Here is a 15,308-nt window from a genome sequence, read left to right on the forward strand (position 1 = left end):
TAAGCATTACATAAATCGAGTTTAAGCTTCCATTTGATTGATTTCATTCTGAATTTTTTGGAATGATAAATTTAAAATTGTTCACATAGCACATACATGTAAACTTTCCTGTAGTGCGATTACCCCTCAGTCCTAATTTGCTACAAGCTATAGAAGAAAAGCAGTTAATTATTAAGTTTTTAAAAGGGGGTAGACCTTGGTTCAGGGAGATAACTTTTTAAATCAGTTATGCGTTTGTAAAATTCAAGTTTCGTCAATGAATTTTAAGCATTTACCTGAAACAGATTGGAAATAATCTATGTATCCAAGAAGCTTAGAACATATTTATGAAAATGGTTGACATCAACGTACGTACTGATGATTTTAAGAGTTATTTCCCTTAACCTAGGTCTTCCTCCTTAATTATTATATACAAACCAAAAGTAATCATTCTACTATTACAGGAATACTTGCATTTTAATTAAATTTTGCCGTTTCAGTGTGTATCTAGACAGGAACATATATATTTATTGTGATGGAAATTGAATAAGGTACACCTTGGAATAGTATCATATAATAATATATATGTTCCTGGGTACACAGACTGGCCAGATAAGGACCAAAAATGGCAAAATTGATGACTCGATATTTCTTTTAATATCAATAAAATGTCATTAAAACTAAGTTACACGGGATGCCAGTGTATCAAACTTGTAATCTGCAACATTTTTTTGGTAATAATTGCATTCATTTAATCACAATACGTTGGACAATGCAAGAGGGGGGTTATAAAAATGGCGCCAATAGCATTTCGGAATGAGACCGTGAATGATGACTGATTTCTTTATTAATACCAATAAAATAACATCCAAACTACATAAAACGTGAAGCTAGTGTACTAAACTTGTAAACTGTCGCTTCAAATTTGTCATGATCGCATTTTTTTTCATCACAAAACGTTGGGCAATGCAATTGGATAATATAAAAAAAATGGCGCCAGTAGCATTTTTCAATGATCGTGAATTTGGCCAACGTAATAAAACACTTTACATACAATAAATCACTCTCATATTAGTTACTTCATGTGAAAAAATATATCTTCTTTATGCTTAAACTTACCAGCTCATTACAGTTGTTGAACGTGTGGAATTATGTGGATGATTCATTAGCAGTCACGATAGCTTTCAGTCCAACGCTTCCAGTCTCCATTAATCTCGCGAAGTCTCGTGACGTACGGGAGTGAAATAACTTTATACTGAAATGCGTACGAGATTCATTTCCCGTTAGATATACTGTTCCCAGATCTAGACAATCTAACCTCATCCACATTCACAGCAACACTTTTGTCATGTTATACGGAATATGATCTGGATAGTGATAACAGTATTTATTTCTCAAAAACTTGTATTACACATGTTCAACGGATGTGCAGCGTTTTTTATAACAGTTAACTTACCTTCAGAAATATTATCATTTACTTTAAAGTGACATTCAACTGATTCAGTATTATCATTTACTTTAAAGTGACATTCAACTGATTCAATCACTCTTATCAATATATGACATTTAAATCATTCGATCACTTTGATGTCTTGATCAATATGTAAATATTATTATTGTACAAAACTGTTTAATACATGCAAAATTTATCAATAAGAAGGAAATAAAGTTAATATATTACAGGAATACTTGCATTTCAATTACATTTTGCCGTTTAATGGAAAATAAAGTACACACATGTAGTTTGAGTAAAACTGAATAAAAACTGAAAGGAGCAAAAAAATCAGCAAGACACAATCTACAAATAGTCAAAATGAGACCAAAATCTCCTAAAAAGACCAATGATGAATTATCCCATTTTTGTCATGTCATAAAAAAATCATTAGTAGAAAGTGAAATACAGTACAAGCTTAATTGTCATCAGTAAAATAAGCCTATTTTTGTGCTTTGGTTTTTATCATGAAAATTACAATCAATTAATTTCTATGAAATTTTGTTGAACATAAAATAGAAGTATATAATAATTGATATTTCAGGAGAAGCAATACCATTGGAATGGTGTCAGTTAACCAAAAATGATGCCAGAATAAAATGGGAGCAAGAATTTGCTAAAAGATACATAACCCCTATTCTCAAGGTAATAAAAAAATCTTCAAGTTATTTGATTACTATTACAAAGATGAGTGAGGATGAGACAACAATAGGACTCAATGTATATCCACAGTCTTTGAAAAAGATTGACAATCTTTCTTGAGGTTGTAATTTGAAAACAAGAGTTCTACAACACAAATTTTCATGCTTGATTTTACTAGATACGGTATATCTAAGGATACTGTGACTACAGTCATAACCGGATGAATCTAGGGAGCATAACAGTTCATAACTTAATTAGAGCCCCCCCCCCCCTTTTTTTTATTTTTATGCCCCATTTATGGGCATTATGTTTTCTGGTCTGTGCCTCCATTCATTTGTCTGTCCATCCGTTCATCTGTCTGTCTGTCCTGCTTCAGGTTAAAGTTTTTGGTAAAGGTAGTTTTTGATGAAGTTGAAGTCCAATCAACTTGAAACTTAGTCCACATGTTCCCTATGACATGATATTTCTAATTTAATGTCAAATTAGAGATTTTACCCCATTTTCACGGTCCACTAAACAGAGAAAATAATAGTGCGAATGGGGCATCCATGTACTATGGACACATTCTTGTTTTATCTATTAAATACTTAAAACAAGAATGTTTAAATACTTAGGGATTCTATTCAAGCAGAGGTTGATATGTTAAGGAAGTAAATTATATATTAGAACCTTTTGCTGTAAGATGCTGAGAAAAGTATTGCTGATTGATAAACTGACAATAGAAATTTTTAAACAATTTCTATGTGATAATTTTCAAGAAATTCCCATTTCTTCAATCAACTTTTCTGAGTATGTTTATATACTTAAAGTTTAGATATCTTTAAAGTACCATATTGCATTTGCAGAAATTGGATTCTAAATTAAAGAAGTGTAATGACGAAATCTTAATTGACAAAAGACTTGGTATGTATGTTCTATTTTAAGGCTACCTGTGAGTATAATTAAAAATTGTTGTCTCCTGTAGTCCTCTGCAAAGGTTGTTAAACTGTACAGACACTAGGGTATATCCATGTTATGCCAAAACATCTTTGTGCAAAGCCTTTAGGACTTTTAAGAAACCATAAATTGTAAACTTTGTTGATTTCTGTATAAAAATTTAAATAAAGTGTTTTATGTTCCTTGATCTCAAATATATCTCTCATTGCCTTCTTGCATGCAAGCAAACAAATGATGATACACAACTTAAGGAATTAATTGCCATAGAATTTAAGTTGTGATATTTCAATAAGAGAGTTTTTGGAAATTAGCTATAATAAGTTCCGTCGCAATCTAAATACATGTAATATTATAGCTAGAAGGTGAAATTATGTTATTTGATATGTGTTTTTTTCTGTAAAATCCAAAATAATAATTATGAATCATCTGAAAATGATTTAAACAAATTAGGACTATGTTCACTTATGTTTGACTTTTTTAGGATCTGATCCTTTGCTCCAGTTATTATATGAAACTGACATTCCATCAGAAATGATTGACATAACACAGCTCCAGGACATTCCAGCAGTTTGGCGTTACAGAGCCCGTATTTCTGTTGATCATTTAACACAGATGCTCAACTCAAGTCAGCAACATTGTCCAGTTTTAAGTATCTTCCTTGAAGAGGTATTAGTCAATATATTAAGAGGAATTGAATTTAGTCTTGTTACTATAAATGTTTTACTTCCTATTATTTGGCTGGCCTTCATTTACTTTAAAAGGACTCTGTACTTTTGGGTTAGGGTTCAGTTTAGGTTAAGGGTTGTGTATGGGTTAGGGTGTAGTTCAAAGTAAGCATTAATTTAGTATCGGCCTATATCCTTAACACTGATTGGGTTGCCATAAATAATTAAAGGCTATTTGCTTTTTAGAAATGAGAGATATTTAAAAAAAAATGTATGCACCAATACAGTAGTTCACTTTAATATAGAAACATCTCTTTTAGAAATATGTGTATTGAAAGGGATGTAAAATAAGGTCTTTGATATATTGAGTTCTAAGCTGTTTGTGCAATAGGTTTAGTGACAATATACATTGGATATGATAAGGGCATGAATTTGTGGAATTTTGTATAGCAGCCTCTATGCTAATTAGAAGCCATTAAATCTGCTTTCAGGAATCAATTCTTAGAGCCCTCAGATTCATTCCAAGTATTCAAAGACTTCAGAAACTGTTAATGGTTAAATATTATAGAAAAATAGACAAAAATGAGGGAACAAGTCTACAGATCGATGTTATTGAGGAACACATGGAAAAAGGTAAAAATAACATTTTTTTTCTGTTTTTTATTGCCCTTGCTTCAAATTTCTGAGTTATAGGCACCTCAAAGAGTCCAACATTTATCTATATTTGTTTTTCCTTTTGAGAGAACAAAAGAATCAAACATTAAAGGAAGGGTCTCAAGATGGACAACACAATTTGGGTGCCCAATTAAAATGCATAGATGACATCAATTCATTGATTTGTTGTAATATTCTTTATTTTACAATTAAAGATAGCTTTTATTGCAGAACAAAGATTAACATAAGAAAACCTTATTGTAAATGTATGTTCTTCTGAGAAATGCATAGTCAGATAGAACCAAACTTGGTAGGAATTATCTGTGAATAGCTACTCATGAGATTCATGCGGATCCAAATGTTATTGTTGCTACCAAAAAACCAGTAAAAAGAGTTAAAACTGTGGTGAATAATTCATCAGAAATTGGTTGCATTGTTATACCCCACCCTCCTTTTAGAAATCTAGCTGTGTATAAGTGATGGGTATCCCTAATGCATCTAGATTAAACAAATTAAAGTGATTTGTTAAATTTTTATCAGTTAGTGTTTCATTCTAATATATACATGCATCTTTACATTATTATCTTAGTGAAAGTCTTGTTTGGGAATCAGTTATTTAATAATTTGATTTCTTACTTCAGAAAGAAGATTAGAAGAATTTAGAAGCCTACTTTGTGATTATACAGAAGCATGGGAATGTGTTGTCCAGTCACTGGAATCTTACAGTATGTATCTTTTATAAAAAAAAAATGATTTCTAAATGTCACAGATTTTTGTACAACCTTAAAATGTGGAACTTTAAATTTTATCTTAAACCTGTTTACCGGTAATTTTGTAGAGGTTGTAATGTCATAGCTACATGTTTGCACTTAATACATGGGTTATGTTGAGTTGTGTCCCTTTGTAAATGGAATAATTGCTGAATCTACTGTATATTTACAAGCAGGGGTATGTGTATCCCATGGACACATTCTTCTTTTATTTTGTGAACCTTTGACCTATTCTTTTTTTTTAAACTTAATTATTTCACTGATTTGATTACAGCTTGCTCAGTGAATGGTTCTTACTTGAGAGTGAAAAAGGAACATTTAAGAAAAAGTATAGATGGAAGAACACCAGTTTCCTTTCTGCTTCCTACACTCAGAAATGATGATGGACTGTGTGCCTATATGTTGCTAAGATTTTTGTTGGAAAAGCAGAACAACTTCTTAGAAAAATATTGCATGGAATGTCAGAAAATGTATGTGTTCCTTCCATGGTATTAATTTTGATATGATGTTTAGTTATTTATATTAGTATTCATCAAAGATACTGAACAGTACAAACTACATCAACCATTACAAAAATAAAAATACTATGCATTTTGCTTATCAATGAAATATAACCACTGTAATTTCTGAATGAGATTTTTGATAATTTTATGCAACATTCAAGAATGGATCCATGAATGCTGGTTGAAAGCAAGCTAGGGTCTAATATTTTCATGCAATTTCAGTCAGTTAAATTTTAGTACTAGTCTAGAGTAATTTATATGCAGGTTGGAAACTGTCCAAAGTACATTGTCAATTACTAATTAGGAGTATTTTTAATAACTAGATTACTGTACTCTAGTTTTCCAATTTGATTTAATTTGTTAAAATTCACTACCTGAAATTAGGATATGAAAAAATAGAAATTCTATTTTGTGTCAAGTGACCATTTACAAACCAGAGAAGTTAAATGATCTGTTGTATTTTACAGTTGTGCTAGTTTACCAAAAGTTGATGTGAAGGACATTTCATCAGCTCATCTGATAAGTTACCATCCAGACAAGGATCTCTTACCAATGGTGTTGGCTAACTGTAATTATTCATTTGAAGTTGGTCATGGTACTAAAGTGGATTACAACTTTTCCAATCTTGAGAGGCAGCTAATGGACAGATTACTGTTCTCCAAGTCTGTCATCACTGGTATTGAACAGGTACCTTGAGTTTCTCTTTTAACTTATATAAGCTTTTTTTAAATACATTTTGGTGAAAATACATAATAACCAATACCACTAGACAAAGCAAATTTGTGTAGCATGGGAGAATCATGTTTAGGCGGACAGCAAGTTAAATATTAGAACTTTAACTTCAAGTTAAACATTTCAGCTGATTGATGTTTTAATTTGTAAGAAAGGAGTATGTTCAGTAAGGTCCTAAAATGGCCCCCTTTTTTAGCGTAAATTTCAAATTCGGATTTATTGACCAATATCACAATAAATTAAAGCTAATATAGTGACTAGATAGGAAATAAGCTATTGTGTTGAAAACTTTACGTTTCTATTATGACGTCACAAGTTGCACTCATATTGATTTTTCACGAAAAAATCAATGAAAATAGGTAAATTTCAATAGATTATTGGACAGGAAACATAGAGCGCATACGTCGACAACAAAGATCTTTTAAAATAATGTTTGTGAAGACATGTCACATGTCTTATTTGAATATTAAGTTTGTCGACGCCTGCGCTCTATGTTTCCTGGTCCTTAATTTGGTTGAAATCCAGCTCATTTTGTCAAATTTCACCAAAATCCCTTATCTTGACCTTTTTGGGATGTAAAAATCAACGTCCTAGACTTAAACTTTGACAAAAACAGTTCTGTTTAACTTTCTCACATGTATTTAATGCAACTTAAAACCTTTATTGGCTTGTAACTCTGAACTTTATAATTGGGGCCAAATATGGCCCTTACCGAACTTACTCCTTTAAGCCTATAATTATTTCACCTTAGAGAAATTGAGGGCACTATTGGAAGTCGCACAATGTTGATGTCCAAAGCCATTAATGATTTTAATGGTCAACATAGTACATGTACAAGAATATAATTTGGCATTTTTTTATGCCCCATTTTTAGGCATTATGTTTTCTGGTCTGCGTCTGTCCATCCGTTTGTCAGTCCGTTTGTCCCACTTCAGGTTAAATTTTTTGGTTGAGGTAGTTTTTGATGAAGTTCTCAAGTCCAATCAACTTGAAACTTAGTTCACATGTTCCCTATGATATGATCTTTCTAATTTTAATGCCAAATTAGAGATTTGCCCCCATTTTCACAGTCCACTGAACATAGAAAACGATAGTGCGGATGGGGCATCCGTGTACTGGGGACACATTCTTGTTTATTAATATTATGCAATTTAAATGGCAAAAATTATGAAATTATATTTTATTGGGTATGCCCTTTTTAAAAAGCCTTTACATGAATGTATATATTTTAGTAACTGTATTTTAGATTGAGATGTTTCGGTACAGAACAGAATCAACAAATGCTTTAGTATTTGATGAATTGTCTCAAAAAGTTAAACAGGTAAGTTCAATGGTAAATAAATGTTTTAATAGAATGGTGGAATCTAAAGCCTAAATCCAGTTCTGCAAACTTTTCATGAAGCAAATGCATAAGATTTGGCCATTATTGTAAAGATGAAAGAGAGAAAAACAATAGTTCAAAGGTAAATGCCGCCAAATAAGCAAAAAAATGCATGAGACTTAGCAACCCTGTGAATCTGATTTTGAAATTACAATTTTATACAAATTATTATTGGGAAGTATACTGGTATAAACTACAGTGCAGAGCAGTAGTGAGAAGTAAAAATAAAACAATAAGTAAATTTAATTAACAAACATTTCCAGCTTATAATCGAGCGAGTATGTAGAAACTCAAAATACATTACAGTATTAATAATATTTTTTTAACCACATTAAGAGAGTTCTCTTCTCAGTTTCAAAATAATTAGCTTTTCAAAACACTAGTTTACATGTGTATTGATAGGGGATTGATAAAGGAATCAAAAGAGTCCAAAAAAAATATAGGTCAATGTGCTTGTTTTCAAGATATTAGCCATTGAAATTTTGGCGGGAAAATATTCTCTCTTTATTTTTCATAGCTTTATCATTGACTGTGAAGTTTAAGTTCTCAAACACTATTAAAAAATAATTAAAATTTTATAAGATTTTTACGGATGGCTTTCCATTACACATGTAAAAGATTTATAAAAAGAAAAAATGAGGGTCAAAGGGCAAGCTTTTTTAAGGCATTCAATTGGATAAAACCAGAGGATTGTATTAACAAAAATCCCAAAACATGACAAGCGAACTTCCTTAACTTTCATCCCAATTGCTTTAATCTGATAGGGGTTAAAAACTACAAATCATTGACTTTTCCCATCAAGGGAGATAACCAATTTAAAACTGTAATTCTTTATTTTATGTATTTCAGGAGAGGATAAATACAACCATACAAAGTCAGATACATAATGAACTACAGACAAGAGAGTACTCTGATTTATGTGACAGTCTTGTCAAGCTAGATATTGCCATCAGTTTTCTAAAGTCCGTAGGATCAGATCCAGACAGCTTATTGTCTGACTTTATGTGTAAAACACTTAAGATGGAAAATCAATTTCCAAGTTTGAAGGTTAGATGATGAATCAAATTTGTTTAAAAGATTACCTTTGAATATAAATAGTTTGGAATCCTGGCCTGGCATTATTGATGGATATTTCATTGTTTTCAAGTCTTACTTTTCTAGAGATCTTATTTTTTTTTTTATTTATTTGATCATTGTGACATGCAACTGTTAAGTCTATCAGCATGCTTACATATTAGATTAAATTAAAGAATTTTATTACATTAACTTGACTTTAATAAGAAAACCTGAGAGTTTATTATGCCCCGTTTATGGGCATTATGTTTTCTGGTCTGTGCATCCGTTCGTCTTTTTGTCCGTCTGTTCCTTCGTTCGTCGGTCCCACTTCAGGTTAAAGTTTTTGGTCGAGGTAGTTTTTGATGAAGTTGAAGTCCAATCAACTTGAAACTTAATACAGATGTTTCCTATGATATAATCTTTCTAATTTTAATGCTAAATTAGAGATTTTCCCCCATTTTCACGGTCCATTGAACATAGAAAATGATAGTGCAGATGGGGCATACGTGTACTGGGGACACATTCTTGTTTTTTTCTGTTTTTTATTTTGAATTTTTTAATTAAACATTGTAGGCTCAGCAGTTTACTAAATGTAAGAATACTTTGTCATGGTGGATTACATTATCATTAGAGAGAGAGAAACAGCAAGCAAATTCTAGATATAATCAGGTATGGTGTACTTCTTGTTCCATTTCATTTGTATATGTCATTATTCTTTTTACTATTTTGTATTTGTGTCATTATCCCTACAAAAAATGCACAGTTTTTTTTTTACTGTATATGCATTTTAGTTTAATTGGTGTTTTCAATTACCTTTTTTTTAAACTTAAAATCACCTAGCTTAAATACAACTAGCGTTCCGGTATACTTTCTCCTTAACCTCGGCATCTAAATTCTTCAAAAAGTTTTAAAATGTTACTTCACCAGTCAGTACCTGTCCTATTAAATAAATGAGATAAGAATTGATTTACATTGATTGTCAGCCTTTAATAATGGTCAGCTTATTGTTCATTTACTTTTAATATATCTCTATTGGTCTATATTAGATTATCCATCAATACAATTTGACTCTAATATGAGTGCTATTCCTATGAAAAGTGTCAAAACTTATGTAGTATTCTCTTGAAAATAGATGTACTTGTAAGATTTTCGTAATAGGCCGTGTTCACACCAAACATCGTGTACAGTAAACATATTTACAATTAGTTTAATGTAATGGACATTGGTTTCACATTAAATTTGTTCACATCTATACATCTTGTTTAATTACCTGTACATAAGATTTGTTCACACTTGCAAACTATATGACATTTAAATGTTCATTATATAGAACTGAGTGCAAATTTTTCCTGCAACTTTTCTAGCAGTTAGGGAACGACAATTTGACTTCAAAAAAGGGGATGGGATTTTTCCTTGAAAAATGTTCTGATCCCCAATTTGATAAAAAAAAAAAAAAAATTCTTATCATATAGATGATAAAAATATTCTGATTCCAGAGTTTCCCCATACATTATAGTTATAAATATTGAAAAAAAATTATTTGTATTTTATATAGCATCGAAAAAAACTGAATAAAGACGATCGCGCGAAAAAAAAATCTGACCAACAAAAAAAAACTGTACTCCCCCCCCCCCCCCCCCCCTTTTGAAGTTACATGGTTACTCCTTCAATTAGGAAAACCATTTTGATGATTTGCAGTAGTTTAAAGATACTAAAGATGTCTTGAATACGCAGTTGAAACTGTAGGCTGCAGCAGCGTGCTTACACATGTTACAGACGAAGAAAACACAACATTTCTATCTTTTCTGTTTGTTTCAAATGGTTTTTCTTCTCCATGGAGTATTTGGCAAAGGGAGGGGGGTAATGTTTTTTTTGTTATCTTAGTGGATCTGAGTTTAATGTCATACTTGACAGTAGACAAACAATACATTTACCTGTTGGTGACCTTCTGCTGTTGTTTTTTTTCTATGGTCGGGTTGTTGTCTCTTTGGCACATTCCCCATTTCCATTCTCAATTTTATTTACCTCATACTTTTTTGAGTAATGCATTTATGAGTGAATCGTTGTTTCAATAAAGACCAGTGGCAAATATTTCTGTGAACGTCCAGTCGATTTGGGAAGATCTTTTCAAATAAATTATGTGTTTGGTAATGATGATGTTTTGAGTCTTGATAAGGGGTTAATAAAGCTACGTAAATTTTTTTATATAACAAATGAATATCAAGTTTAGACAAATATTTTTGTAAAGAACTTTATCAATAATTGTTATAAATATCAATTTTATTTAAAAAATCATTTCTTAAATATACATGGTAAAACTAATGTTCTAAATGCTTAGTTTTGTGTACACTTAATCTACACAAGGCCTACATCGACTATCGACTGCATGTAGACAAAACATGATTTAAACCACATGTAAACATTGAGTTTTATCAATGGGAACGTAATTGTGTTTAGTTTATGTGTGAGTTACACTAACACAACACCGAGTTTAGGTCAATGTGAACACGACCTTAGTTGTGTGGATTGTTAAAAACTAGAAACAACTCGAAAATAAGAAGAAAATCATGAAAACCTTGGTCAGAGATTTTTTAGAAATTGATTCCTTACATTTGTTAGGGGGGGGGGGGGGGTATTTTGTACTACATCATAGACAATGATATGTTTATACATACTGTAATTTTGAAGTTTAAATTGATCATGTTCCTTTCTTGTTAGAAATTTTGTCATTACTCTGTCAAAGTGCTGATAAGACAGAGTAAAATTGCAAAATTTCTCACACTAGAGGAAGATAGTATTTGAAGGTTCAGTTTAAACTGTTGGTCTAGTACAAAGCGAAATTCATACAAAAAATTATATAACTTTAAAAAAAAAACTCAGTATGTATTGCTCAGAAAGATTAAGTTGATTGTATCTTACATCTGTCAAAATAAGGAAAATATCTTAGGTTGAAATATATTCTTTTTCAGAATGCCTTTGAAAGTCTATCAGATAGCTTTAAAGATCCATTAGAGCCAGATCAAATAACAGCAATAGAAGAAATAGTAAATGGTTTATCTATAGAATGTATTCATATCTTACTGGTTGTGACCTTTGAATGTATTGTCCTGAGATTGGATGTCCCACTTACAGAAAATTTGACTGAAATCAGGTACTTTCTTCAATTATAATATACACTGTATCATATTTATGGTATTGTATTAAAACTTTTGTAGGAGTTGTTACATTTACATGACAATGTTTTTTATGCCCCATTTATGGGCATTATGTTTTCTGGTCTGTGCCTCTGTCTGTTCATTCGCCTGTCCCGTTTCAGGTTAAAGTTTTGGTTAACGTTTTTGGTCAAGGTAGTTTTTGATGAAGTTGAAGTCCAATCAACTTGAAACTTAGTAAACATGTTCCTTATGATATAATCTTTCTAATTTTAATGCCAAATTAGAGATTTCATCCCATTTTCACGGTCCACTGAACATAGAAATGATAATACGAATGGGGCATCTGTGTACTTTGGACACATTCTTGTTTTTAAAGAATCTTTGTGATTTGGATATGTTGGGAAGCAATAATAGATAAAGAGAAACTAAATGGTATAAATGATCAAGACAAGATTACAAATAAGTCTTATGGTAAAAATTGTCAAGAATTTTCTGTAACTTATTAAAAGAACTCATTATACACGAAACTTTTTGTTAAGTGACTTAATAAAATTGAGAATGGAAATGGGGAATGTGTCAAAGAGACAACAACTCAACCATAGAGCAGACAACAGCTGAAGGCCACCAATGGGTCTTCAATGCAGCAAGAAACTCCCACACCCGGAGGATGTCTTTTTATTTTAATTAAGCAAGGTATGCTGAAATGCTCACCAGTATTATTGATGTATTGATGCAACTATAATGCTACCTCTTATTCTCTGTTGTCTTAACATTGCTACAGTTTCTGTCATCTCATAGATAAAATAAAGTGTTGCACATTTAAAGTAGTCGATTAGATTTGTACTGAACTTTTGTAACATTATTCTTCAGTTTACAAGAGATCCTGATACCATATATAGAATCATCACCTTATGAAGAAGACACCTTCATTAACGAATCTTTAAAAGGAGCTATTGAGATGTTGCCTTTTGGGGACAACAATGAAAACAGGATTACAACAGCACAAATTGCTGATTTTTGGAAACTTATCAACAAGCTGTTGATTTCTAAACAACATTACATGCGATAAAGCTTTGACTAGAAAAATAAACGAGATGTATATTGCTGGGTTAAAACATTATTGTCAGTTTAAAGTAACGGATGTTTTTCAGCAAACTTTGAATATTAATATTTGTATAGTTTTGCACATTTTGAAATATTGTTATTACAATTCCCTCTTAGTTTTATGTTTTAGCACGTATTGACTTTTATTTTTGAACCATTTATCACACTCTTTCACCATTAGCTATGTTATTCATAAAGGTAAAAAGAAATTGTCAATGGCTTGCTGAGAAAATGTATATTAGATTTTTATATAGAAATTATGTTTTATCTTCAATATGATATGAAAAGTGATGATGAGACAATTATCCATAGATCAAATGACACAGTTTTTCTGATTTTTACACTGTTTTATAAAGAATAAATTGTTTAAGTGTTCCATATGATGTAAAGCAGAAAATTTCATGGGATTTTTTTTTTTTATTTCTTGGCAAGATTTTATTTTTAGATACTTGTCCAATGTAACATGACATGCTGAAACTGCATCATGTTTGTACAATATCCTTCATGTTTTTATTAAAGATTAGATTTATTTTTTGATGACCATGTAAAATAATATATTAATTTCAATTAAAATATTATTAGTCCCCTACCAGGGAAGTCGAAGGGGAACTCAGGTCTGTCTGTCCATCCCACAGTCGTCAAATCAGTTTTCCAGACTTTTTTTCTTCATGCTTGAAGATATTGATTTGATATTTGGTGTAATGTTTTATCATACAAGTTACAATGAATTTTTAACCGGTAGGGGACTTTGTATTGCCATGCAATACTCATAGAATGCTTGTTTATATTATAGAGTTGCATGTACTGTATTTAGTATTAAATAGCAACAAAAAATAGATGTATGCTGTGCAGTTAAGGATCCATAGACATAAACATTTGGTAAGTAACACATATTTTGTAATTGTCATCATATATATACATTATACAATTTATTATTTCATTTGTATCACTATAGATAAGAATTTATCATGTTATATTATGGTTAAACTATTTTAATTTTATTTTTTTTCATGTTAAGTTTGAAAATCATGATTGTAATTGCATGTAATGTAATTGGTAAATAAAATTTTTGTATGTTTTTTTGTTTGTTTGTTCAAATAATATCCTATTTTATAGGACTTCTTTCTAGTGTTTTGATGATTAAAAGTTGATAGCAAATGATTTTATTCTCTTATTTCTCCATTAAAAACCTATTACCACTCAAACTTGTTGAAGTAATTGAGCTAATCTAACCAAAATATTGGCATTTAAACCTGGCGGTATATGTTACTTTCTTGTTTTAAAATATTTCAAACCATAAATGAAGTGTTATCTGGTCTATACTTTATACTTCTGCCCATTTGTTATTCCAGTTGTCTTTCTTGTATCATGTTAAGTTATTTTTGGTTTACATGCAAGGGTCAGACAAATATATTGAATTGTATTGTAAATGTCAGCTGCAACTCAGATAAGAAGCTTTTATGATTGAATGAGCAAAAAAGGGGGAAAAAACATGAATAATAACAGATACATCCATGTACAGTTATGTTATTTACAATTTTAATTGTTGTCCAATATCAAAACATTATCTCTACAACAAATGCTTATGAAATCCTCTAAGTCATGCTTCAGTGATTCCCTATATAATCAACCAAATTTCCCTCCACCCTGGATCAACCTATGAATATAGCCACTGTTGCTCAAAATAGAACATAAGCGTAAAATATAGGTTGTCTTATCTTCAAATTAAATGCTCTGCTGGATGAATACAACAGCAGAGCTTGAACTCTGAACAGTTGATACAGCTCTTTATTAACCAACTAAGTACATTATTGCCAAAAATGACAATTTATTAAAAAATTACATATTTTCTGTAATGGCCCTGTTTTTCTGTAATGGCTCTGTTTTTTTGTAATGGCCCTGTATTAATGCCCAGTTTGTCTGTATTAAGCCCAGTTAGGTTTTTTTTAATAAAGTTAATAAAATTAAGTTGTAAAGAGTATAATACCTTTTTGTATTTTATTTTATTTAGTAACCAGCAACTAACATTAAAGAACCATATAAACATGATAAAGGGATCACTGTTCATCCTGTTTTTCAACACATAACTTCTTTCAACTTTATTTGGATATTTGGTATATTTAAAGCTTTATCATGATGAAGTACAATTTTTTTTTTTCAAACTAAACTGTCATTAAAAGAGTAAGAGAGTACATCAAGTTGGTAGCAACACATATACTTTTGTTCAGTTGGTTAATAA

At 30.8% G+C, this 15,308-nt stretch overlaps 1 protein-coding gene across 1 annotated transcript in view; it reads left to right on the forward strand.

Annotated features, from left to right (window-relative positions):
- The window catches only part of LOC139516239 (E3 ubiquitin-protein ligase rnf213-alpha-like), a 152,110-nt gene extending 138,946 nt beyond the window's left edge, over nt 1-13,164 (forward strand). Inside the window, exons 82-93 of the mRNA XM_071306268.1 lie at nt 2,016-2,116; nt 2,959-3,016; nt 3,531-3,715; nt 4,206-4,347; nt 5,010-5,093; nt 5,413-5,608; nt 6,109-6,328; nt 7,620-7,694; nt 8,604-8,801; nt 9,384-9,479; nt 11,780-11,961; nt 12,836-13,164. Of these exons, the coding sequence (XP_071162369.1) occupies nt 2,016-2,116; nt 2,959-3,016; nt 3,531-3,715; nt 4,206-4,347; nt 5,010-5,093; nt 5,413-5,608; nt 6,109-6,328; nt 7,620-7,694; nt 8,604-8,801; nt 9,384-9,479; nt 11,780-11,961; nt 12,836-13,034 (1,736 nt within the window). The 3' untranslated portion in view covers nt 13,035-13,164. The remainder of the gene's footprint in view (nt 1-2,015; nt 2,117-2,958; nt 3,017-3,530; nt 3,716-4,205; nt 4,348-5,009; nt 5,094-5,412; nt 5,609-6,108; nt 6,329-7,619; nt 7,695-8,603; nt 8,802-9,383; nt 9,480-11,779; nt 11,962-12,835) is intronic.
- The last annotated feature ends 2,144 nt before the right edge of the window (nt 13,165-15,308 follow it).

The sequence above is a fragment of the Mytilus edulis genome, chromosome 1 (genome assembly GCF_963676685.1).
Source record: "Mytilus edulis chromosome 1, xbMytEdul2.2, whole genome shotgun sequence".
NCBI classification, from domain to species: Eukaryota; Metazoa; Mollusca; class Bivalvia; order Mytilida; family Mytilidae; genus Mytilus; species Mytilus edulis.